Source organism: Narcine bancroftii, chromosome 3 (assembly GCF_036971445.1).
Source record: "Narcine bancroftii isolate sNarBan1 chromosome 3, sNarBan1.hap1, whole genome shotgun sequence".
NCBI classification, from domain to species: Eukaryota; Metazoa; Chordata; class Chondrichthyes; order Torpediniformes; family Narcinidae; genus Narcine; species Narcine bancroftii.
This window is the reverse complement of record NC_091471.1, coordinates 86452615-86480228: the sequence shown is the minus strand read 5'-3', so window position 1 is coordinate 86480228 and position 27614 is coordinate 86452615. Positions and strand designations below refer to the sequence as shown.

The window sequence follows — 27614 nt, the reverse complement described above, 5'->3', positions numbered from 1 at the left end:
CTCTCAAGGGTGATTATTAATTACCAATGAACATTTACCTTGTCAGCAGTGTCCAAATTCCACAAAATGGACTCCATCTGGGAAATAGACACGATTTCATAACAATTTTGAGCAGATTCTCATAACAAAAAAGTTATGTCTTTGCAACTGTGAGATGTTCAGGAGTCAGGCTGAGATTAAGAGAGACCCAACTGTTCATACATAGGTTGAGTTTAATTTAGACATATAGTACGGTAACGGGATCTTTTCGCCCACAAGCCGGTGCTGCCCAATTACACCCAATTGACCTACAACCTCCAGTACATTTTGAATGGTGGGAGGAAACCGGAGCTCCCAGGGAAAATCCACGCAGACATGGTGAAAACGTACAAACTCCTTACAGACAGGGCAGGATTAAAACCCCAGTCCTGATCAGTGGTGCTAAAACAATGTTGCACTAACCACTACACTAACCATGCTGCCCTTTACTGCTGGGTTCCTGGGATTCCAGATGCAGGAAAAGTAAACCATAGCAATACCCAGGGTTCTTGTTTCCCCTCCCATAAATAAACATGAACTACAAGTAGACAGGAGGTTTTTACCCATTTTAACTGGACACTCTCACCTATTCTTGCCTATAACCAGCAAAATGAACAATATGCTCATCTTTCCAGAGCTGGTGTTCTGAAGTATTTGCACTTTATCCAATGCATATTCAGCATGCAGAACATCAAAACAGGACAACTGATATAGTGAGGGTTACGGCTCAGTTGTTGGGCAGGGAGAGGACTGGAGGTTAGGGGGAATGAAGTTACAAATTGAAAGCTTTAAAAGCAGTGTTGTGTTTAAGTTACTATATACTCTCCTGTTGTGTTTAAGCTACTATATACTCATTGTTTTTGTACTAATCAAGTTAAGAGATACTGGTGCTGAATAATTAAAGAGGTATTTGAACCCTCTGGTGGCATAATCTAAATGAAGCCATTTACTTCAACATTACTGCTAATAAAGATTGGATAAAATTGCCTATAACTTACAATAGCCACATCATATCTGTAGGTAAATAACAGAATTATTTTATTACCAGTCATAACCTTATTTATCATAAAAACAGTCACAGCAAGTTCTCGGTCACTACAACATAACCTCTGTTAGAGAGCATTAGATAGCTCAAATGATGATATCAAGATCAGGAGTGGAGCTCCCAAGATTATTGAAATCATCTGAATAATGCCACAGCAGCAATGCTGATTTCCGCATAATCAATTCTTTGTACATTTGGATTACATTGAAGAGGTTGAAATTCACCAGCCAGTCAGTCCAGTTGTGGTAGTTCTTGAAAACTTCATTACTTTTAGGGGAACCATATTATACATGGAAAAGGAAATTAATGCCAACTATTTGCACTTTGCAATTCATGGATCACATTTGTCCTCAGACAGTTTTCAAATAACATTTAGAAACAGCAATTAAAATGATGAGGCAAAAATCAATTAGGTAAATTACATATTAATTTTTGACACAACCTTTATGACATTTCCTTGTAGTTTGCATTTACCAGTCTAACAGGCCTAATTAGCTATATTCTGGAAGACTAATCAGCACAAGTTCATGTGAAGTCCTTTTAATTCCAGAAATCAGACTGGAAACCAAAATATTTTCATATAATTGATCAAAAAATTATTTTGCATTGAAAAAATTCACAGGTAAATATATATTTATATACATTGTACTCAGAGACATGTTTAACTTTCAAAAAACTAATTTTAATCAAAACAAAAAAATTGTTGAATCATTAACAAGTTTATAAAACAGTGATTTAGTTACATAAATAAATTGATATCAGTGTATCAAATCTTAATTACTTTTAAACTTCAAGAGCATGTTTACACGGGCGATGAAGTACAATCTTTTACCTAATATAATAAATAAAATGGTGAGCAAAAAATTATAATTTTCTTTTCCTAAACAGCAAAAAAGGCTACAGAACATACCTCTAGCATTTTCCCTAGTGGAAGGAACAAGTGACAATAGTAACATTTTGCACCCAATGGAAAAACTCTTTCATAAAGCACAAGATACAGAACAGTTCTGCTAAATTAAAGACTCAAAATAGAAACCAAAGTCATTTTTAATGAACAGTTTGGTAGTTAGATGTCCAGTTTGGTTATTTTTTTTTAAAGCGTTAAGACAAGGCAAGATAGAAGGCTGTTCTCTCTTGAGGAATTCTATAGGAGGGAGAAAAAAAAAGTAGAACAGTCTTACTACACAGCAACTTCCTGTCCTGCACAAAGTCAGTTCCCAATGCAGATTAATATATGTTATGAGCACATAAGTAGCATTTCACTATACCACTGCAAAGGCCTACTGTAACATCTTTTCTGTTTTGTAAAACACATAATTCAACCTTTTCAAGGATATCTTAAATTGTTTAATTCAGTTTCTAGACTAGGAGGCACAAAGCCCGATTCTGGCAAATACTTTTAATGCTAAGGCTTACTGCTCTGGATGTAATGTGTTTTTTTTGTCCCTCTTTACTAATGGTCTGTTACAAGCAGAGTTTTTTTTTCTCTTTATTTAAATTTGTTTTCTCAGACTAGATATCAAGTCCAATCATGCAACCGAGGTGGTGGCTCTGCATAGATGCCCAGCAAACAATTCTCCACCTGAGCCAACCTGAAGCAAGGCGCACTTTAGTCCTTCTGATATGTTTTTATACCAAGCTACTGCAGCTTCAAGTATTTTGCATTACATAGAATATTTTATAAATTAAAATGTTACATATATTTTTTCAATATTCAGACATATACTATAATATATACAGTACAATAAATGCTCTCATTCTTTCTTTGATAAATCCCTGAGAATGTATGTTGACAGTCGCTAATTACACATGCACGAGCAATGTGTGCCATGCTTCTGGATGAACAGCACTGCAAAGCCACGCATTCAGCCTTGTATTTTTAATACACTGATATGTAGGATGAGTGATGAAGGAGTAAAGCTGAATCCATACGAGGTACTTATCACTGAGGATGGAGGTGTCTGTTTGGTTTAAAGCCATACTCTTAGGCTGTAAATGTACATACGAAGGACAGGAGCGACATGGGCTATTGCCACTTGACAACATGTACTCAGTGTAAACTGATACTTTTTTCCTCTTCTCTCTCATACAAAAGACACACAAATCTCACAATCAACAGGGCTAAAGTTTGTGAACTGTTTGTACTATACATATATAATACCGGTGTGGCTCTGGTTTTAAGTTAAAAAGGATACAAAGGCAGGCTCAATAAAAAGATACTACAGCGTGCTGATCAACCAAATCGTTCACGCACCAACATCATGAGTTTCTTTTTGCCTTTGTAAATTTGCTTCAGGTTGTCAATAAATTGTGTAAACTGGATGTGTCCATCATGAGCCATCAAGAAGGTCTCTCGGGCTTTGCTTAGAAACTCTATAAACTCACTATAGTGCCGTGGACTAATGTGCGTAAGCCGTGAATGGGTTGTGTTTATATAAGCTCCGATAGTGGCATCCAGGAGCTGTCTGAGTGGTGCTTTGTCCAGTGACATTAATTTCCCAGAGTTCCTTCGTCCATGGAGTCCCACCATTCCTGGTGTGGTCAAAGTGCACCGACGCAGAATGTCTGAAAGTACTGTAGCACACTGAACACTTTTAACCACAAGAGGTATTATAGCTGCAAGCTCATTCTTCCCAAGGGAGTGGCTAAGTGCACATGCCCATAGAACGTCATTAATGGCAGGGTGTGTATCCTGATTGTAACCCAGGTTGAGATGCGTCATTGCTAGAGTGGCTAGCTTATAGGCCCGCATGGGATAACCACGGTGCTCCATGTACCGAGCAATTGTGAAGAGTTGTGTATAACTCATACCAGTTGTGGCAGCATCTAGAACTATTTGGTAAGCAGTCTCAAAAGCTATATGGTCCTTTTCACACAGAGTTAGTGCTGAGAGAGCACAGTTTTGAGGATCTTTCATAGCACATTGCAGTGCAAGTGTCCTTGCGCTGCTTGCTAGTTTCTCCCGTTGGTTATAGTCCAGGTTCAATCTAACAACCGTGCTGTGGGACATTACTGTAGTGGCAACAATACTGGTAGCTTCAGTTGGGGTGAATAGTGTAAACCAGCTCTGCATAATGCTATCCAATGCATAAACTCCTAAAAAGGAAAAGAAAACAAGATTTAGATGCACATAATTAAAGTGTAGAAAATGAACTGATATTTAGATCAAACTTTGAAAAATACTGTGTATTTTGGCACAAATACACCAAAGTCTGCAAAAACTTCCTACATATTTCAAAAAGTTGCAAATAGTTTTTTTTGTCAGGTGTGGGCAAAATGGACAGAGTAATTAGAAAATCTCATACAAGAATCTGTGGAATTCTCATTCTGTCAAGTATAACATACAATTTTTTTTTAATGATTGCTAAATCCAGAGTCGAGCCAGAACTAATCCCTAAAGACAAATTATTTCCACCCATTTTTGAACCTGATTGTCCACATCTACCTTTATTCTCGATCCCATCCACAATATCAATCTCTGGACAAATAGTTGCTCATTTGTAGGTGCCATATAGTGTACATTTTCAATCCAAACTAGTGAAACCCCTCCACACAATATCTGAAAATCACTACATCCAAGAACAATTAGTTACCAGTACAACTGGAAATTAAAACCATTTTTCTCCAAACAAGACTTACCTTGCTGATATTGTTAGCTAATCCTTATTTAATTCAGGAATTTTAAAGTATTTGCTAATGCCAGTTCACTTCATAGATTTTAGCTATTTGCCTGGCCCTGTCACGTCATGAACTGGCTGATCACAGAGTTTATAAACCTTTGTGTTTCGCCTGCAGATGTTATATTGTCCACTCTCCGATCAAGCTCTGCAATGTGAATATTTAAGGAAGATTGCTCCTCACTGACACAAACATCATTTATTGATTTACTCAATTAGATCTGCTTTTTTGAAGAAGTTTTTTTCTCCACGATCAGCTGCTCTTTATTGTCATCTACATTCCCAACTCTTGACTGATAAAAAAAAATCTAAATCAAAATACATTTACCTTCCAATTACATTTCCTTTCTTTCCGGGGCAGTACTATCTTCTCCAGCTATTTGCTTTTGATATAACCCAACTCTGGTTTTAATATCCTTCACAGCCAACCCTACCATTTTCTGCTCTATGGTCTCCTAGCCTTTCAATGTACTTCCTTTGAACTTTCTGTTTTGAACCTTTCAATTTTTCCTATTTTTATTTCATTATTTATATTGAATTTAAAAACTCAACATTTTAGACATAGAATTTTATTCCCCAATACAATCCTTGATCAGAAGGGGGGCACATTTATACATACCATGTTTGATCATTTCTCACTGATGTTTTGAATGTTCTGCTAAGCAGGTGGCAACTTCACCTGTTTCAATCTGTGAACTTTTGTGTCCCAGATCCCTAAAGCCAAATGCAATTACAACAGGCTTCTGCAAAGTAGTCAGTGGAGATATTCTTCCTGTTCAGCCAAAAAAGAGACCACAAGAAGCCAAAGATGGGAAGGCAAGAGAAGGGAGTTTCTTTCTAAAGAGGAGCATGGAGCAGAGGAAGTGCAGTTTTTTCACAGCAGCAATTGATTTCCCAATTTAATTTGCCACTCACCACCCAAAATGCAGATGGAGGTCAAATCTGAGACTCAGTGCTGGAAGAAGGGATTTTTAAAAAATCCCAACCTTCCTCATCTTAGTAAGGAAGAAAAAAAAAGTTGTACAGCGTCCTAGATTTGTAAGCAAATTTAATCATGATGCATTTCAGTACAAGACAGGATATCTTCAATATTAAATTAGCCCTCATTACACAAGATGTGTCATATGAACTCATTCATAATTAAGATAATTTTGTCTTTTTTCAACTTTTAAGTCTATTCACCACTCTTTTTCCCATTTGCACACTTTCTCTATTGTGAGAACGTGGTGATAATGGCAGGGTGTCTTCAGCAAAATCTATGTATTAAGACAAGCTTGGCTTCCACATCATTTGTAACCACTACAAGTGTATGCACATCAATTTCCCAGAGGGATCAGCAAATTAAATCAGGTGCACAGCACCCATGAATGAATGATGGGAGATCGATGGAAAGGTGTACAGTGGGAATTGTGCAACTAAAATTACCCTGATACAACCAATAGGAACTGAGGTTGGGGGTGGGGGGGGGGGTGGTGAGGCAAAATCAGAGCTCAATTCAGAAAGTTAAAGTGATATCTGAGAAATATACAAGACCAAAACGCCCATAAAACATTTTTAAATACAGTAAATTGCTGAAGATGCTCTATTAGGACAAAAAAAAATCCAGATGACATGTGGTTATAATAAATAAAGCCCAAATGATAGATTTCGGGAAGGCTCTGAAACTGTAAGAGAATAGCCAAGCAAAGATTTAACAGAGCAAGCTATTTAGAATATAGAAGGGGCTGCAAGATAGTAGACTGGATGCAGAAATGAGACTAAGGTGTTTGGTTGGAAGAATAAGGTCACCAGAGAAACAATTTAAAACAGGTTATGCAGGTTAGAATTGAGGTTGTTAGTCAAGCAAAGACTGAATGCTCCCTTATTGTTATCACTCAGTGCACTAATGTATATGATGAATTTGTTGAGATCTGAGCAAAGGAATTGCCAGTTCAAACGACGTGCAGTCGCAAGAGAAAAATAGTTAAGTTTACACTGAGAGATGCATTGAGGCTATTCATCTATTTAACTGAGCACCCATTGATCCAGCAAAGGGGATTTTTATATCCCCTCTCGAGGGATTTCATAGGTTGAAAAACCAGTCCACTTCATAAACTTTTGTGAAAGACAGAACAGAGATGTACACAATCTCACAGGATAATAATTTAAACAGAGATTCTATTTCACTAGGATCCTCATAGATCTCATATTTAATGAAGCACATGATACTTCTCTTTACATATAAAAATACGCAAGTAAACATTCCTCCCAAAGGCCTAGTCAAGGACTACACTGAACATAATGAATTCTGGTCATTGAAATTATTAGAGTACAATTCCAAGTAAGGACTTTAAGTTTTATCAGACATGTACTCACAGAAACAGCCGAGTACCATCATCTCTGGATGGAGTTGGCAAATGTGAATAACAAATTTCTGAAACATAATTTATGAATACAAGAAGCAAAGCATCTTCCTTGCTCTTCTGTGTAAATCTTCTACTGAAATTACACTGTTTGATTGGGATAATCTCAGGGGAAATTAATGGCTTTCATATCCATAAGAAACTGCAAACAAGATGGCTTAAGCCTGAACCATTTTCTCCTTGGTTGTTGACAAAATTGTACAGCATTTTCTGTCCTTTAATTTCATATTTCCAACACTGTTTTAGTCCTCATCCTCCAAATGATTTGACTATGAGATCCACAGGAGGTGAGACTGTGGAACAATCCTAGAAACCCATTAATTATTTATATTTTTATTTTGGATCACTCCTCTCTCTCTATATTATATATATATATGTGTGTGTGTGTGTGTGTGTGATATGTCAACAGGGCGTACTGTTTGTGTGCACTATGGTTCGGAGATACGATTTTTCCTCGGGTTGTTTATGTACAATCAGATGACAATAAAATTGAACTGGATGTTTGCAGAGTAAATTACATCTTTCAACTCACCTACTTCTGTAGCACACGTTACCAACCATCGCACCATCTCACGACGACGCCAATTTAATGTTGATAATGTCATTCGCATAACCTGCAAAACAAATAAAGTTCAGACTATTATATCCCCCAAAATTGCTGGTTTGGAGAAGTAAGTAGAAAAACAAAAATGCAGATTATTCCCATTTGAACTGAAAAACATTCTGCCTTTCATAGAAAGGTACAAGGATAAGCTTCCACGGCCAAATGTTCACACGAATATTGTGCTTATCGACAAGCAGCCTTAGTGCTAGGTTGACATGCCTTCTATTTGAGGCAACTGAGTGGTTTTAGTTCACATTTGGCACAATCGCAACAGAGAATGAAAACATTTCTACTGCTCTAAAATTTTACCTCAGTCCTATCCTCAATAGTCCGTTTATAATGGAGAGTGGCAGCAAATTCAAAAGTTAGATCAGGTTGTGTTGAAAATAAACTTTTTGAAAACACACTGAAAAGAGGTTAGGATTTTGGGCTAAAACTGCAGGGATGCCTGCCATTTAAGAGTGTCTTTTGTGTGATTCTGAAAAGATGCTAAATAGGCCAAGGAGAGATAGGACATCTATGTTACAAAGTAAAAATCCACAAAGAATTTGACACTGGAAAGCAAATGAGAGGATGGTAAACTGATGGTTTCCATTCATCTTCCTTTGCAGGCCAAACTCTTCCAAAAGCTTTCAACATTAATTTGAGGTAGGTAGAGCATAAAACAGACAAGAGCAAGCCAACAACATGTGCCAATAAGCTATAATTTGTTGGATTTTGTGAGTATGGCTGAGAGGAAACCTCATACACACAAATTAAAAACTAAGAAAGCTATCATGGATCGGGAAAGATCTTTAGCACTTGTCTTAACCGGAGGAGAGAAAGCAAGTTAGAATAATGAAGGTACTGCAAAGACAATTAAACTTGAGCAAGGTCAACAAAGAAGAAAAAGAGGAAGAACAGAACTCCAATAAACTGGTAATTAAGTAATTTGCTTGAGAAATGATAGCCTGTCCTCCCTAAACTCTCCAAATTCAAACAAAGCCAACAGCAATCGTAAATCATTGCGACTGATGAACAACAACGGATAAGCAAAATATGTTATCTGAACAATCCTCTTAGCTGAAAATTTTATTAGTTAAACTCTTAGTCGATGGTGTGTTTTTCCAAATGACTTGGCCTGCATTGATGTAATCTGCATAATTAATGATTTCCACAATATGAAGCATCCAAAGGATATAATATGTCTGGCATAAGATGCACTGCTATTTATTTTTTTGCAAGCACAGAGAAAGATATCAAAGGAATTTTGCATGATTGCCCATACAGCAGTCAACTTTCATTTAAACACAGAGAATACAAATATCCACCTCAGCCTCCCCAAGACTACTAAATTGTCTTGGATAGAAAGAACACCATTAATCATCCAGTATATATTTGTGGACTTACCTGAAGACCTAGTTCCAGGGACACTTTGAGAAGAGTAATATCAGGCAAACTGTCCATAGGAGTTGCTATTTTAAATGCGTCCTGGGCAAGCTTGAAGATGTGCGATGAGGAGTGAATGTTCTTCTGAATAGATTCTAACACTGTTTCTAGCCTCATAACATCTCCTGCAATTATTTGAAAAAATGCATGTTTGCTTGATTATTTGGTTCAAAATAACAACACGAAATGCAAAATTTGATTAAAAAAAACTTTGTGTTTCTAGGAAATATGCTTAGCGCTTGAATAAAGGTTTTCATCCTCAAACATTGATTGAAAGCCATAGCAACTTAATTCTAGCCATGAATTCACACTTCACTGAAAGCAACTCTAGCTCGGCTACAAAGACCAGAGCAGGAAAAGAGTATGGGATAATCAAGACCAAACTAAACCTGGAGCTGCTTATCAACTTTCTCCCTCCTGAGCAGATGGCTCCTTTTTTTTGTAAGTATTTAATCAAGAAGAATGTTAATTATTTAAGCTTAGGAGCGACCACATCCAAGCTATTTTTTAATAGACCACACCATGGCCATTGGTGGGCATGAAGGAGATCATGGATGTGCAGGAGGCCAGAATTGGAGAAGCATAGTTATTGAAGGACTGTAGAATTAGATGTTGGTGAGACAGGGCAGGCCAAGGCCAAATCAGAAATTTTGGATCAATGCTTCAGATGTGGCTTTGCAACAGGAACCTTTATGCACGTAACCTGGACACATACCAAGTTGAGACCCTTTTGGGTGAAACTAGGCCAAGCCCTAGAAATAAAAAAAATCAGAGGTAAAGAATTCCCACAGGACCCAGAGCTGTTTCTATTGGGAAATATGATGGACTTAAAGCTTAAGATGAAGCTGTCCAAATTCCAAATCCAATTTGTAATGACTGCATTGGCAGAGGCCAAGAAGTGCATAGCAGTTACCTGAAAATCTGACTCCCACTTGGGCATTGAGCGCTGGAATACAGAAAAGCAAAGCTGTGTTCCCTTGGAAAAAATTACCTACAACAAGGAAATTATATAACATCTTCCTAAAAGATTTGGCAACAATATTTGAATTTCATAGGAGCACAGTTGTAGTGTGGACCTGCGTGTCTTACCGCCCTGCCTTCCCTATCTATCCTTTCACTGAGGGAGGGGTCCATTCAAGCCCAATCAAGTAAAGTCATGAAAAACGTAACAGTCTACGTGCCGGCTGTCAGGCCATGACAAATTCCTGATGTGTTCCCTACCTTTCTTGTGGGTGTTTTGAATTAAGTGTGGTCTGTTGAGTTGGTGGGGTTTGGTAGGGACGGGGAAAAAATTGCTTGGAGTCCATGGTGAATTTTGTATATAACTGATAACTATAATTTGTGATTGATTACTGGAAACTGTTGGAGTCTGAAAATTTATAAATAAAATATTCAAAAAAAGACAGGGCCGGCACAATGAGAATTTTAAATTATATCATTAGAAATTAAAGCAAATAATTCTTAATTTGTATTCTATTTTTGATTTAAACAGATTAATTTATGGAACATTCCAAATCACTGTGATTAATTGTTCTGAATATTTCAACAGACCATAAAAATCTTTTTATGTATTCTCTCAATTCATAGTGGACTTTCCTGTGCCGACTTGACAGAACAAGGGAGGCAATTCTACTCCAAACGGATGGGAGATTTGAAAGTTCTGGAGTGTCAACGGAGGGAACCAGGAGGTCTGCAGATGCTAGAATCTAGTGCAGCACACAAAAGCACTAGAGAAACTCAGCAGGTCATGCAGCATCCATAAATTGCAAAAGGCATGGAAAGAACTGCCAACTGTCTTTAGCTTTCCATGGATGTTGCATGACCTGCTGAGTTTCTTGAGCACTTTATGTTCTGCAATGTCTAGCATATTCTTTTCCTAAAAACTAAATGTCTGACCACATAGCAGCTCGTGTAAAGGAGAAATCTTTTGTTTCCGGGAGTGGGGTGGAAATTAAAGATCTAGGACTCCCTTTCAAAAATTGGAGCAGTTATCTCCAACGGTTTACAATATCCATGTGATGAAAAATTTTAGATTTCAACAGTAATTTGCAATTAGTCTAGTTACCTTTAGCAGCTGTTAGCATTGTGGAAGCTAGCTCACACTGCTGAGACTCAATGTGACTTAAGGTGAACCAACGTGGATAGCGGTTGGGAACAACAGATGCTATATGGTGTGGACGTGACACGTCTCCTGTTGGTGCTGTAGATTCCAGTACGGGCAGCCTGTGAAGTGGCAATAACAGACTCTTTGAATTGCATTTCCTTTGAGGCACCATTTCATAAATACACCTTTCTGTCAATCGTTTTCAGGCTATGGGCAATTAATTTTTTTTAATCAAGTTTTGCCTTAGGATTTACCTATTAAGTCACTCTTTATACACTATAATGTTAAAAACACATTCAAGTTGTTGAAACAAAACTAAACTGATCCCAAACTGAACTGATCTCAAATAAACAATGCTGCTAATGCAAACTGACAGGCACATGCATCCACATAAAAGCTACTTCAGCTCAAAATTAATTCACTCTGGAAAATCCCTAGAAACATAGTTGTAAGCATTAAAATATTGATGCTATAAACTTCAGAAATAACAAATCAAATTATTAATTAAGGATCCAGAATTGGCTTGGCAATAAGAGCGTAAGACTGTTTGAGTGATTGGATGCCTGTGATTAGAGTGGTGCTGGGCCCCTTGCTGTCTGCAATATACATGAATGATCTGGATGTAGGAGACACAATCAGCGAGTTTGCAGATATCAGTGGAGTTGCTGACTGTTTGGAGAGTGGTCTTGGGCTATTGACTTGATGGAATGGGCTGAGAAAATGAAATATGGAATTTAAATCCTGATAAACGTGAGGTGATGCATTTTGGGAGGACGAATGAGTACAAATACTCTAAATTGCTGCTCTGACATGATCAGTAATAAGGATATTGTTGGTGGGGGTCATATGGCATTCGGCAATGAAGAGAGTGGAAAGCAGAAATCTATGGGGGAAGGAAACAGGAGATGAAATCAAAGTAGTTTTTCAGATAGTTCCACAAAACCCTCTCAATTAATTTTTGAAGCAGATATTGGGCTGCAAAATAAATGATATGATGCTCCCGTAGATAGCAAAAGGAACACAGTTCATGATTTTTTATAATTTGCAAAAACATGCCAAAGCGCAGTCCTGAGATGCAAATTGTCCACAGCGCTTACAGTTAGAAATGTCAGCAAACCTGGACAATTTTTAGAAGCATATTTTCTTACAGAGCAACATACAAACATTTAGCCTGTTTTTCATAGATTTTGGACATACTTCTTTGCCCTTGCTAATAACCTGAAAGACAAATTTATGTCTGAGCTATTTGAGTCAGTGATGGGAGCCATCTCTATCAAAATTCAAGTTATGACTGAGACCACGTGCTCAAGGCTAGTTTTTAAGACTGCCATTCTCTCTTTTTCTGAATGCTTTGATTCAAAGCTGCTTTCTTCACCTCATCCTTTGTGGTTATATCAGTCTTGAAGTTTGCAGGCTTTGTTTGCAGTAAAATTATTGACAACAACCTTAAACTACTAGTCTGAATCAGAATTCACTGGCACAATGGAATTTCTGCTTCCTTGTTGAACTGACCTCCATTAAGTGGGGCACTCATGCTTCATTTTCAATGGATGCAGAACTTACAGTTTGATATTTCATGGCATTAACAACTCCCGTGTGACTGCTACATTTCTGACCCTCAAAGTTTTATCTCAAGTCTCGGGGGAAATGAATTAACATGCAAGATAGCAGAAAATGATACAGTCAAAGATGCCTTTAGAAATCATTAGGAGCACTGATCTTGTTAGAGGTCAGAAAATGTATTTCATTCCAAAGTCAGTTTTGCATGGCATAGAATAAAATTAATATTCAATTCCTCTGGGGTTGATGGATCTTCAGGCAACCATTAAACCCAATAATTAGCTCAAGTTGCAAATGACATTACAGGGTCAGCATATTCCACAAAGTGACTCGTTCTGATGGCCAAGAAGCATGATATTGTGGTCATTATTGAAACTTTGCTTATCTTTCGGGAAGTACAGATCAATTTTTCCTGAATATTAAAGTTTTTGATGAAATAAAGTTCAAAGGTTCAAAGTTCAACTTTGAACTTTCTGGAAATACAGTTCAATATTCCTGAATATTAAAGTTTTCAATTAAATCAAAGAAAATTTGGCATTTAGCATCCATGGTTAAGAAATAAAATACAGCTAGGAGGAGAAATTATATGCTAGAAAGATCAAATAAAGCCGAATGGGTTGAAATTAAAAACTAAAAGAGAGTTATATGTTGCACTAAAGAATCAAAAATGGTGACCAAGAGGTTTAAAAATTGAGATCTGCAAGAACTCTGCAGTATAGAAGTGCATGTTCATTATCTTAATCATAATTGAGGCAGTAGCAGTGTAAAATGTATAGAAAATTTAGAACTCTTAAATTGAAATAAAAACTTTAGACATACAGCACGGTCACAGGCCCTGATGGCCCATGAGCCCGTGCTGCTCAATTACACCCAATTGACCCAAATGTCATTTTGAACTGTGGGAAGAAACCAGAGCGCTTGGAGGAAACCCACGCAGATACATGGAGATGCACAAACTCCTTAGTCAGTGCCAGACTTGAACCCCAGTCGCAGGCACTGTAACAGAGTTGCACTAACCGTGTCACCCCTTTATGCAAACTGTGACACCCTTTTAAGGAATTCTTCCAAGAAAACTTTAAAATAGTGAGCAAATCCAACAACAGCATTGGACTTAGTTTTGGAGAATAAGCAAGAGAATAGAAATGGGAAACATTCAAAAGGCAGTGATAATTCAGCAAGATCTAGCATCATTAATGTAAAAGACAAAGATAAACCAGGTAAAATTTTAAAATAGGATAATACAAGTACCTAATTATCAGGCTGAGTTATTATTTAGCTAAAGCTAATTGGAAACTAGTACTTTAATACAAATTGGTTTGTCATACAGGATAAACAAGGAAGAGATTGTCAAATTCAGACCAAACAACTCTTTATTTTCTCAATTAAAAAAAGGAAAAGTTGCATGAGATATGGGTGTATAGAAATTGCACGAGTGACATTTTACAAAAAAAAACAGCAATAAGAATGAAAAAAATCAATGAAAATATTATTTATAAATATTGAAAAGGAAAGGGGAGATACTATAATAAATGAAAATGTGGACAAGCAGAAGCAGAAGATGGGTTTTTAATTTAATTGAATACTCTAGTTTCAAGAGCTGGTGGGATAGTATGAGTATTCTCATTAAAGGAAGAATACAATACATCAGAAAATAGCAAATGTGAGAACAGCCACATTAAAAGGATCCAGCAGCTTTCAAAGTGGATAAATCACCAGGTCTGAATGCAATGGATACTCAGGTTTTGAAAGAATAAAGGAAATAGTGCAGATTTCTTATTTTCTAATGCTTTTTGATACTACAGCTTGAAATATGGAAGACCACTAATGTGGCACTTTGTTCAAACGATGATAAAAAGGAAGCCTGAGTAATTAACTCTGCTATAGGGAGCCTAATAGCTATTGAGGGCTTAAAAGAGGGATTGCACAAGCCATCACTTAAATAAAAACAATCGTTATTCAGATTAAGATTTCCTTTAACCAATCCATGCTAATTGTCCTTAATTAAACTTAGGAGAGAGACAACAGGCAGGTTCAATGAGGATTACACAACTGGATGTGAGCAAGATACATGATGAAACTCCACATGAAAGATTGATTCGGGTAACAAAAGCCCATAGAAGCCAAGGGAAAGTGCAAACTGGATTATAAACTGGCTCAGCAGAGGTTCAGAAACTATGGAGCTTGGTGCTGTAGAGATCCATAAAACTGTACAATATCCCTAGGTTTCAAGATTACATGCAAATAATTTAGGCTTGAGGGTCTAGTGATACCAAAATTGTCAATATAATTCATGGTAAACAGAAAATTCCAGATCAAATAGAATTAATTAATTGGTGTAAAGCATTCAGGAAAAACGAACAAGGTGAATAAATTTATGATAAATGTTAGTATAGCAAGATATTTGATGGGTAAGCAGATTGTGGAGTATATCCCCAGAGGTAGTGGGACAAGTAAACAAAGTGGTCAAGGAGGCTAATGGAATCCACGCCTTTCTTCAGCAAGATCTTGAATGCACAAGCAGGAAGGCCATGATTTAAATTAATTTTTAAAAAATGTTTAAATTTGGAGATAAAGCACGGTAACAGGTCCTTCCGGCTCATGCCACCCAAATACACCCGTGTGATCAATTAACCTACTAACCTTGTACAGTATGCCTTTGGAACACCAGAGGAAACCAGCGCACCCAGAGGGCATGAGGAGAATGTATAAACTCCTTACTGACAGTGCTGGGTTCAAACAAGAGTTGCTGTTAACAGCGATGTACTAACTACTACATTAACAGAGCATAAAATACATCAGGTCATGAATGGAATGACGTGCACTACAATTCGAGTCACCACACTGGAGTTCATAATGCAAAAAATACCAGTGAGCACAGAGGAGATTCAATAAGCAATTGCCAGGATGGTGAATTGTTGCCATACTTAAAGATCAACTGGGCAAAATTTTTTTTTTCTTTGGACTGACTGGAGATGTAATTGAAATACAGGGACTCCCAGACGTGACTTCCATCCATCCGCACATTCAACCCAAAATGTAATAAAGAAAACATATAAAATTTACACAGATTATGTTGTATTTGACAAAGTACAACAGGGATACAGGGCATGTAAGAGCCAAAAGCAAAGTGTTCTGTTGGTGCATGCACAGCGGGTTCGCATATTGGAGTTCGGTTGGTGTTAAGGGTGAAAATTCAATATTGCTAGGGCACTTAACTCTCGTGCATGCGCCAACCGAACCACAATACACGAACCCACCATGCTTGCACCAACCAAAGCCTCGTGCATGCGCACAGAAATCAAAATGGCCACACCCAGCCTTTGGACCCTGGGACGCTGACTAACAAGGCAAGCATGGACCAGAATATGAAGAGATTCAACAAGGTTGATCGACAAATTCAGGAAGCTTTAAGTTATCTTCAAATCTACGATAAAAAAAATTGATTAAAAAGTTTGTTTTAAGACTTCAGTGCTCCACGTGCACGGGCAAAATTCTGACATGTCCATTTTGAGATATGACCAATCCTTTGGACCTAATTATGTTGCAAGTCAGGGAATACCTATATATCAGATATGGAAGGCCTAGAGTTGGTAAACAGTAATGATTTACTTCTCCAACAGAGGCTAACAACTAAGGAATATTAATTGGCAAAAGCAAATAGAGAGATGTGGAAAGCATTTTACAGCAAAGGGTATTGGAACATAATGCCTATGTAACACATAGATGTTACGGTAGAAATTTGCATTATATTTAATTATCTGAAAAACAGGGCAGAGAAGTTGGGGCAACTTAAAGAGATCCTTTTTTGGAAGGCATAGACCCAAATGACCTCTCTTTATACCATAAACATTGATACTGATTCATTTGCTAATGTGGACAATTAAAGATTATTGTTGAACATAATGATAACTCATTTTTATTAAATTAAAAGCAAAACTGTCTCATTCATTTCTGTCAGAAGGTTAAATGCTCTGTTGGAAAGGGTTCTACCACAATGACAAATTGCCAGTGCTCGTTTGGGGAAATTAAATTTTATTTCCTTTCCTCCAAACAGTAGATTAAACTCTATCCGAAATTTAAACAAAAATGATTATTTCCTCATTGTCCTGAGCATTTCAGACACACATCCAGGAAAGGTAGAGAATAGAATCTCAGGATGGCATGTGGAGAGGTAGTGGATCATATCCAAAAGTTAGGCCTCCTTTACTGGGGATGAATAAATCAAAGAACATCAATCTGTTGCTCTGGTAGCCTTTGCAAATAAGAGATACCACTTCTAAAATAAAAAATAATCATCACCCTCAAAAGTTCAGGTTTGAACTCAGTTTGTCGCCAATGAATTTCTTGTTTAATCCAGTTCTGGCCTGCATAAGTGCAGTTTGAAAAAAATCCTCTCAATTAGAATTGTTGAGAACGAGACGCTAAGTTTAATACTGTACTTTGCTTGCTTGTCAGCAACAAATCCCACCCATGTGGTTAACTGGTTAAGGTGACCTTGAAATATTCCCTTCCTTGATCTTTTTCAGAGGGTGGTAAGGTATTGTCACACCCAGAGATGAAAAATACAACAGCCTAGTTCTGATTCTGGTCAGCACCTTCACTTCATCGGCCTGGCCCCTTCTTGAATTCAAACAATTGTTTGTTTGTACCATGAACACTTCCTTTCAGCCTTTCAAGTTTTGATGTAGAACTCTGTCCTCCTTAGAGCAGATAAGGACTAGCCATCTGTATTAAAGTTATTGTAGAGGCTTATTCCCATTAAATTTTATCTAGCTTATTTATAATGGATAATTAGCATATTATGGAAACACCTCTGTCCTCTGACTTGCTCTTTTTTCTGCTCTGTTAATTTCAGAAAAAAAGTACATAAACACGAGACAAAAACACAAATACAAAACCTATAATATACAAATAAATGATGAAAAAGCCCTGATGCAATTTGTCTAAAATAGTCACACTGCACCAGAATCCACAGCCAACCACATCAAATGCTCAGTCCAATTATTGTTCCAAAATTTTCTCCCCACAATCTTCTGGTATGATAGTTGGCCAAGGTCAGGATAATTCATGGTTGCATTAAACAAGTAACTCCAAAAAAACAAATGCAGTCAACAGTTTCCAAGCATTTAATGTTAATACAAGACAGTTTGACAGCAGTGAGAAATTCTACATTTGATGCATCTTTGATGGATTGCTTCCATTATTCATACATGTATAATTTTATAAAGTCAAAATTGTGTTCTAATGCCCTCCAAACCCTCTCATTAAAAGACCACCACCATTTAATTTGCAGTTAGGCCTTTTTCAGAAATGACATCAATATCCAGCAGAAAAATGCTTGAGCTTCAAAAAACATCTGGATCTTTTCAAATAAAGCAGATTTAAAAAAAATAATTAAAGCAACTATTTCCACCAGCGCAGTCCAACAATATTTTGGCTTCTGATTTAAAATACAATATAGCTCTCCTTGAAATCTAACCAGATGTTACAAGAACACTTTCAATATGAATTCTGGAATGCTTCATTTTAAATTATTTAGGCACGGGCTTTATTAGTAAATATTTAAGCATGTTTTCTTTCTTTACAATCTTAATGCACTGGGGTAAACAGTGCAGGCAAAAAATTAAATTACTGATGCAAGATTTTATTTTGATAACAAATAATGGTACCTAGCTTTCAATTCTAAATATCCCCTTATAGGATTCATGAGTGATAAAAACAACAACCAAAAATAAATTACAAACTGGCAGTGTGGGAAAATTGTACCCCAATGGTAGCTTTTGACACACGTAGGGAGAGGGAAGAAATTCTGTGCACACAAAACATTGCAGCAACAGACCAAAAGGCTGCCTCATGTACTGTAACAATTCTATTCTAGTTACTGAGACAGGTGTTGGCATGACCTTTCATTGTTTTAAAACTCCATTGTCACCACAACATTTATTGTTGTTGTAATTCTCTGACACGGTTGACGTAGTGGATAGTGCCACGTCTTTACAGCACCAGTGATCGGGTCTGGGGTTCAAATCTTGTGCTGCCTGTCAGGATTTTATATGTTCTCCCCATGACTGTGTGGGTTTTCTCCGAGGGCTCCAGTTTCCTCCCACCTCCAACCACTTCACCCAAATTGAGATGGCAGAAAGTGAGCTGAACTCTGCTATGTCTGACCAGATACCAACAGCCATCATCCTTCACATGCACATCACATGCTTATGATGAGTCTCACATCTTCAGAATCTGTGGATGTTCGCCATCTGCAGTGAAGCTATTAATCAGACCAATCCTCCTTTCAGATCTGCATGGATCTAATGGCATTCATGCCTGAACTGGGCTCATAATTTCTCTGCATGTGCCGCTGTTCCCTGGACCCATTAGCTCTAATAATTGGTGAGTCCATGGATAGGGGCCTCATTAGTTTCCAAGCTGCTAAGATACACAAGGGAGTTTGAATCTGGTGGATCCCAGAGGAAAATCGAGCTGAAACAATCTTGTCTACAGTTTGGGTGATCAGCAATCCCAGGCCAGAAGAATATGGTGTCGCACCACCAAAATTCCCCTATTTATTTGCACAAAGGTTGATAACATGATAATGGAAATTTATTATTTTGAGGACAATGTTCAATCAAATGCTTGAAAATAAATTTCACGCTGCACAGATGGACCAACGCAGTTTTGCCTTGCACACCAGAGAGAGTATTATCTCATGCCATAAATATCTCCCTGCACCCACAGCATTTATGTCAAGTTGATGAAGCAATCCTCAATTTGTTGGAAATCATCCACAGGGAGGTTGTGAGTAAGAAAAGATCCATTATCTCCTTAAAAACGGCTTGGGGGCAGGTACTCGACTCAAGACTGGAAATTTTTTTTTATTATTCATTCACAGAATATGGATGTTGCTTTCAAGGCCAGAATCTAATGACTATTTCCAAATACCTTGCTTGCCACTCAGAGGGTAGTTTAAAAAAAAATTAACCACTTTGCTTCAGATCTGTACTCGCTTTTAGATAAAAGGGGGATCTAGTAGATGAAGTTTTTCAGAAAGCATTCAATTAGGTACCACATAAAAGGCTACCACACAATACAAGAGCATGTAGGGTTGGGGATAGTAAACTGGTATGGATAGTGAACTGGATTAACAAATGGTGTTTACAAAGAGATAAATGAGAGGCAATGAAACTGGGATACAGTTTGGGAAAAAGTAATGGTATCCAATTCCATAGAAAATGAAAAAAGCAAAATTGTTTAAAAAGAGAAAGACAACAAGGTTGCTGCAAATGTGAGAAGGTGAAAAGAAAACTTAGCATACATGTACAGTAAATAATTAAGGAAACTAATGGAGTCACAGCTTTGATTACTAAGGGTACAGGCTATACAAGTAGGGAAGTTTTGGTCAACTTTGCAGGTACCAATTAGACTCTGTACAAAGTTGGTCTCCATATTTATGAAATTATACATTTGTATTGGTTCACTAGGTTGATTCCTGGGACAAAGGGGTTGATGCAGGAAAGATAAAACAGGCCAGACGTATATTCGGTCAAATTTAGAAGAATGAGAGGTGATCCTGTGGAAACATTTAAATTTGGGTAGGAAAATTTTATCATAGTTGGAGCAGAGGAGGACTTTCTTCTTGGTGCTGCACAATTTGTTTAAATTCTCTCCCATGAGGCCAAAACTATTGAACATTTTCAAAGAAGAGACTGATAAATATTTGACTGGCAAAGGAGTTGAAAGGAATGTAGAGGCCATTTGACAAGGTGCCACAAAGGCTGATGCATAGAGTCTAAAGTATTAGAGGGAATGTTTTAGCGTGGATTGAAAACTGGTAGGGACATAATTGGAATAAATACATCTTTAGCATGCTGCATTTTTACATGACATGACAATGAAGGGAAGTAAAAACACAAAACAGAGAAGCTCAGCAGGCCAGTGCCCTTTACGTAGGTAAGAATGCATAACCAATGTTTCGGGCTTAAACCCTTCATCGAGGTATGAGAAAATTCCGGCAGGCGTCTAAACAAAGAGTTGGGGGGCATGGCAAACACAGGAGATGGTAGGTGGAAAAAGGAAGGAGGGAACAGCAGCAATAAGGGGGAGGAGGAATAGGTGGGTAAGGGGGAAGGAAGGGGAGAACTGGAAAGGGGGAGGGGAAAGAAAAGGCAAGCTGGTTAGTAGAAAGCAGAAAAGTGCATTTTCATACCGCAGTGTAAAATGAAGATTCCTGGGAAATTTTCCCAGGAACACTCCCATGAACCTATGGTGTGAAAAGGTCACCCTGGGAATTTTGAACAGTTACAGGGCCACAGACATGGGTAATTTTCCAAGTCCACCCTCTTCCTGCGATGTGAAAAGGCAAATGACCAAGCAGGGGAAGCCTCATGACGTCAGTGCTTATGTGCTGCATTACATAGGTGATAAAATTAAAAGATTCATCCTCCTGACAACAGCAGGTCACTTTGGCACATCACGACGGCAGGACAATGCAGGATGAATGGCCGTCCTGGTTATCCATAATCCCTCACGCAGCTGGAACCGCTTTGTATTTCTCAGAGTGGTTCCAACTGCATGAGGGATTATGGGAAATGAAGACGGCCATTCATCCCGCATTGTGCTGCTGTCGCAGTGCTGAAGCAGCCCTGAAGTGTGGGGGGTGGGGGTGGGGAGCCGAGCAACAGACTGATGGGCAGCTGGAGGAGAGGGAGGTAGGGAGCAAACCAATGGACTGGGGGGGGGGGGTTTAACTTAATCTTACTCCTGTGAGTGCATAAAGCACCATTGGTTGGGGGTGGGACCCCCCTAAATTGCCAGGGAGGTCAAATTCTTCCCAGGAATTTGGACCATGGTGTGAAAAGCCCTGGAGGTCCTGCATTCCTGGGAATTTCACCGGGAATACAAGTAGGGTCACCACTTAGCCAGTGGTGTAAAAAGAACTAATGTTAATATCATCTGGCTGAAGAGCACTCAGATGTAAAATAAGATTCTGTTCCTCCAATCTCTGGGTGGTTTGGGTTGGGTAGTACACAAAGGCATGGACAGACATGCGAGTCTTGGAATTGAAATGGTTAGCTATTTGGATATTGTTGTTGTTGTGGACAGAGATGAGGAGCTCAATGAAACGATTTCCCATTCAGCAACTGGTTGCTCCAGTGGAGAGAATGCCACAAAGGGAGCACCAGATGCAGTAAATAAGTCCTGTAGATATACAAATGAAGTATTGCTTTTCTTGAAAGGCCTGTTTGCGGCCCTGGTCCGTGGTGAGGGAGGAGGTGTGGATGCAAGTGCTGCACCTTCTGTGGGCACAGGGGAAGGTGCCGTGGGGGGCAATGGGAGGGGAAGGATGAATGCATGAGAGAATCACGGAGGGAGGAGAAGGAAAAAATGTGTCTGGTGGTAGGATCCGATAGTAAGTGCCAGAAATTCCGACAGATAATGTGTTAGATGCAGAGGCTGGTAGGTTGATAGGTGAGGTGAGGATGAGGGGAATTCTATACTTATGTCTGGACCAGTGCGGATTCGAAAGGCCAACATGGCCTGTTTCCACTCCGTAAATGGTTATATGGATATGGTTATACGGGTGAGGGCTGAGTTGATAGTGGTGGAGAGAAAGGCATATATTTTGGCAGATCTGGACTGGAAGACTTCATCTTGGGAACAGATGCAGCGGAGATGAAGAAATTAAGAGAAGGGGATGGAATTTTTGTAAGGGACAAGGTGTGAGGAAGTGTAGTCCAGGTATTTGTGGGAGTTACAGCATGTGCAGTATATATTGGATGAAAGCTTGTCTCCAGAGCTGGAGACAGAAAGATCCAAGAAGGGGAGTGTTATCAGAGATGGACCAGGTGAGTTTGAGAACACGGTGGAAGTTGGACATGAAATGGATGAAGTTGACAAAGTCATCATGGGTGCATAAGGCAGCCCTGATGTAGTCGTCAACGTACTGGAGGTTGAGGGGTCTTGCCTGTGTAACTTGTAGCAATGGATTTCTCCACAAACAACAGGTGTAGTTGGGACCCATGGAGGGACTCATGGCTACTCCTTTGATTTGGAGGAAATGAGATGAGTTAAAATGATTGAGAGTGAGGATAAGTTCTGCCAGGCAGAGGAAGGTGGTGGTAGAGGGTGACTGGTCGGGTCTTAGGTCCAGGAAGAAGCAAAGTACTTTCAGACCTTTTGTGTGGCAGAAAGAGGTACAAAGGGATTGGACATCCATTGTGAAGATGAGGTGGTCTGGATCAGGGGATCTGAAGTCATTGAAGAGATGGAGGGCGTGTGAGGTGTCATGAATGGAGGTGAGGAAGGGTTGGACCAGGGGAGAAAAGATAGAGTCAGGAAAAAACTAGATTGGTGGAGAAAGAGTGGGCAGAAACAAAGGGCCTGCCTGGATGGTTGGGTTTGTGCATCTTGGGTTGAAGGTAGAAATTGTGGGATGGGAGAATAAGGTTGGTGGTTATGGAGGGGAGGTGACAGAGGTGATGAGGCTGGATATAGTGTTGGAGACAGTGGCTTGAAATGTAGTGGTGGGGTCCTGTGGGAGGGGGACATAAGAGGTGTCTGAGAGCTGTCAACTGGCCTCGGCAAGGAAGAGGTCAGTGTGCCAGACCTGATGAGATGATTGTTCTATTAAGAGGCTAGATAGTTTGGGTCTACATTCATTGGAACATAGGAGGGAATTGCTCCAACCTCTGCCATCGATGCTCACAGGCAAAGCTGGAGAAAGAAAAAGAATCCTGAAGCAACTCAATGTCCAATTAGGCATCCACCGTTTTACGGTGGGGTTGCTCCTCTTTTTATTGTAAGAGGCAGATGACATGTCAAGTCTTTAATAATTTCCACTGGCAGATGTGGAAATGGCTGCTGCACAGTGAATGAAGTTGCTGGATGCATATCTAACCAGGAAATAAATTCAAAGATATCTGGGTTTCCTAAGCTAGTGCCTTTACTGTTGTCCTGATCAGAAGGAAAACATCTGGGACTCAATCTTCTCATTCATCTGCTTTGTTATTCAATGCAGATGGTGAAGATTTCAATCTTCACTGTTTTCTGGTGAATAGTCACTGTACCAATAAAATAATCAGTTCATCAGCATTTAGCTACACAGCTGACCATAAATGACAGTTTGTCAATGCCTTTCAGCCTGAATGATGGGTTAGTGGAAAAGGGGTATGGGTGAAAATTAGGGCAATTTTAACCACAGCCATCCTGACATTTAGATGAAATCTATTACAGCAACTTTATTATTCATGCATTCACTAAAATCTCATTTTCAGAAGTCATGAATATTTCAGTTAAAGCCAGTTTGTCATTAAATACTCTAAAACTGCCGACAATCCAACTCAGACATAACCAGATCCTACAATGCTGCAATCACACATCAGACCTGACACAAAGACTGGAATTCAGAGATGCAAGAACAACATTCTCTTTTTCTTTACTACAGCCAGTCACTTGACTGTAACGTGGACACAAAAGTGTTCTCCAAGATTGACTAATTATGTAAATATGCTAGCAATGCAAAAAAAAATTGGTCTGCAGCGATGACCAATACTCACCGCATTGCTCTCAGTGCAATCTTGTAGGCCAGTTCAGCATCATGAGGTAGGAGAGATGTAAAGAGATACTTAGCAAATGTGTGCATTGGAACACTCTCTCGGTAGATTATTTCACCCAGCCCACTGTAGGGCCCACCTATAGAAGACAGAAAATGTCACCCATGATGACTGTCCTAACATATTAAAATAAAATGCTATTTACGTTCATCTGCAGTTTCCAGAACTGCACACAATCCAAACCTTGGGTTACCCTTGGGAAGGTATTCACAAAACATTTGGAAACTACTAGTTTAGATGGTGAAGGTTAATAGAATTATATCTTACTTGTTTAAGCTAATAACTGGAAAATGCAGTTGTCTAGTAATCAAGCAGGGGTTAGGTATTGCATCTCTGCTGAATCAATCAAATCTCTATTTCAACAATATTTTATGAAAATAAAGGAAAAAAAATTCTGCAAACTATGATTCTCCCACCCCACCCAAATCATAGTCTTTTGGACACAGAGCATTTATCAGGAGCTTAACCAACCAATTTTCCCTTGCAACCGCTGCAACCGTGTCTGCCTGTCCCGCATCAGACTTGTCAGCCACAAACGAGCCTGCAGCTGACGTGGACATTACAACTCCATAAATCTTCGTCCGCAAAGCCAAGCCAAAGAATTCAATCTATAAGTTTACCCCATAAACCAGTTCAAACAGACCTGTCAAATGTTATACTGAGAGAGTGAAACACTGGAGGTGCCATCTTTCAGGCAAGTTGCACTCTCTCATTTTTGATCAGATTATATTTTCAGGTGAACATAAAAAGATCCAAAGCCACTAATTTAAGAGGAACAGAAGGTTTCTCCCCAGTGGCTTAGCTAATGTTTAATTCTCTTCTAAAATTATTTATATAAATTATCTGGTCATTATATCAATGCAGTTTGTAGGATCTCATTGTGAACAAATTGACAGTCACATTTCTGGGATTATAACTTTAAAATAGCACTTAATTGAAAAACACTAAGAATTCATTGAGTTTTATAAAATATTAATGCCAAGTTCTTTCATTATCAGCATCCAGGTATTATTTCCAAAATGCTGTGCATTCCATTTCTCCCACTAACCCTGGAGACCATTTATGTGGGATACTTCATTACATCTGCTATGCTTATGGGAGAATGTCTGATGCTGGTAGATGGTATGGGAGCCAATGCTCACCCTTACAATTCTCCATGGTTTTTATGACTGAGACAAACCAGGTTAAAGTCCTTTCCTAGATAGCAAACAATAGTTTTATTCATCTGACATCACTGCATGCCAAGGATATTTGAACAAAGTTAAATTGCATGGCAAACATTTACTTCTGGAAAATAGAAACTGGACGAGCTTTAGATAAAGTTTGGATGATACATTAGGATATTGACTCAAGTACCAGTTAAATGACCCAACATAAATTTAAAGCGGTCTTGAGAATTCAAGGACTAATTTCTGCAGTTCTGAAAATTGTTTGTTAATTCATTTCCAAATGGAAATTTCACACTTTTAAAAAATTCAAATGCTATCATTTGTATGCTAAATTTCTGTACCATCAGAAACACATTATAAAGGGAAGACATACAATTTCTACAATTTACCCAGCAACATTCCCCATTGCCAAAAATGATGCCAAGATGTAATACTAAGATAGTTTAGCAAACAGATTAAAATAAAATATGAAGTACATAGAAAGCAAAGCAGCAGCCATAAAAACAAGTTCAGCCTATTTAAAGTTACCTTCTAACAGGAAGACAGCTTGTTTTCGAAAAATTTTCACCAACATGTCATCTAATTCTATCTCCTGCAGTTTTGCAATCAGTTGTTCCTCATTGCGACACACCTTCTCCTGTGCATACAAGCCATCCGGCATTATTCGCTGCTGACCTAATCCAATCAAGGCTATTTCAACAGCTAACGTTAAATAGGATTCTCCATCCTCCAGGAACTTGTGTGCCGGTAGATGCTGAAATTCAAGCAACTTCATCTGCCCCATTGTTTCTGTGAGAATAAAAGCACAGGTACACATAATTGTACAATATTTTGGATGAAGCAATATCCATTTAAAATACAGACACAACAAATTATTGAAATGTGGAACCAAGCCATCTCATCTCAGCCACAGTTACATAGCTCCAACTCTTGGTCTCAATATTCTGGGATTCTGATTGAGCACCTCCAACAGTAAAGGGAGTAAATACAGCTCAGTTTAAATTTTGAAAATTGCAATCAGATGCATATTGGTGAAATGCTGCTCCAGATCAAATGGAGAACGATTTGAAGATCATAGTACAGGAAAATATAATTTAACTGAAGAGCGTTCAGAGGAGAATCACTTGGTTGTTGGTGGGAATGGAATGCTTCAGTCATGAACAGATACTGGAATAGACTGAGTTTCTTTTCATTGAAGGTAAATCTGATATAGGTATAGAAAATTATGAGAAACATTGATAGAATAATAAGAAATGCTTCCCGATAGCGGTGTTTAAGACCAGATGAGGAGTGAGAAGTTTCAAGGGAAATCCAGGGAAGAATTTTTTGACTCATTGGATGGTAAAAATTAAGAATGTACTACCTAAGAAGGGTGTGGAGGCAGATACAATTTTTAAGCCAATCTGGTCAAGCACTTGAATCATGAAAACATAGTATGCTGATAAGTGGGATTAATTTATCAACAAGGTTGGAATAAACATAGCAGAAGGGCCTGGTTCTGTGCTGTATGACTTCATAGCACCATCATTCATCCAAACAAGTTTCTGTACTGCCAGTTAGCTACTTACAAGCCTTCAAGCAGCCTGGAGGAACCAGGAAAATGATGTGGCTCAGGAAAAAGCATTTAGAACAGAACTGTCAGAGGACATTGTAAATGCTTCATGATTGCTACCAAGAGTAAAACTGCACCCACTAAAATTATCATAAAGCACAGGCCATGAAGTCTCCACACCAATTCCATTGTTCGGACCCTACAATTGGCTAAACTTAATACAAATCATTTTGATCAGCTATTAGCGATCCCAGCTCACTAAGACATAAAATTGTGATGGAGAACTGAGACAAAACAGAAACAGATTTTATTACCTGGGAGCATGTGGCAGAGGAGTGGTGGGGGGAGGGGAGAATACTGAACTATTGCCAACAGCTTAGCCATCTCGATCTGAGGGGCTCTGATTAGTCATTCCTTGGTCAGGCCACCAGAGGGATCCCATAGGGTAA

General features: G+C 38.5%; 1 protein-coding gene across 6 annotated transcripts in view; it reads right to left on the bottom strand.

Annotated features, from left to right (window-relative positions):
- Positions 1-1033: 1033 nt before the first annotated feature.
- The window catches only part of LOC138757331 (zinc finger SWIM domain-containing protein 6), a 238162-nt gene continuing 211581 nt past the window's right edge, over positions 1034-27614 (bottom strand). For 4 of the 6 annotated variants that reach the window (XM_069924472.1, XM_069924473.1, XM_069924476.1 and 1 more), the window contains 7 exons: positions 26142-26402; positions 24388-24523; positions 11240-11397; positions 9136-9299; positions 7675-7756; positions 3318-4159; positions 1034-2207 (listed from right to left, as the gene is read on the bottom strand). In XM_069924472.1, the coding sequence (XP_069780573.1) occupies positions 2157-2207; positions 3318-4159; positions 7675-7756; positions 9136-9299; positions 11240-11397; positions 24388-24523; positions 26142-26402 (1694 nt within the window). In that variant the 3' untranslated portion in view covers positions 1034-2156. Of the gene's footprint in view, positions 4160-7674; positions 7757-9135; positions 9300-11239; positions 11398-24387; positions 24524-26141; positions 26403-27614 lie in introns of all 6 variants that reach the window. The other 2 variants (XM_069924474.1, XM_069924478.1) reach the window with 1 other exon arrangement.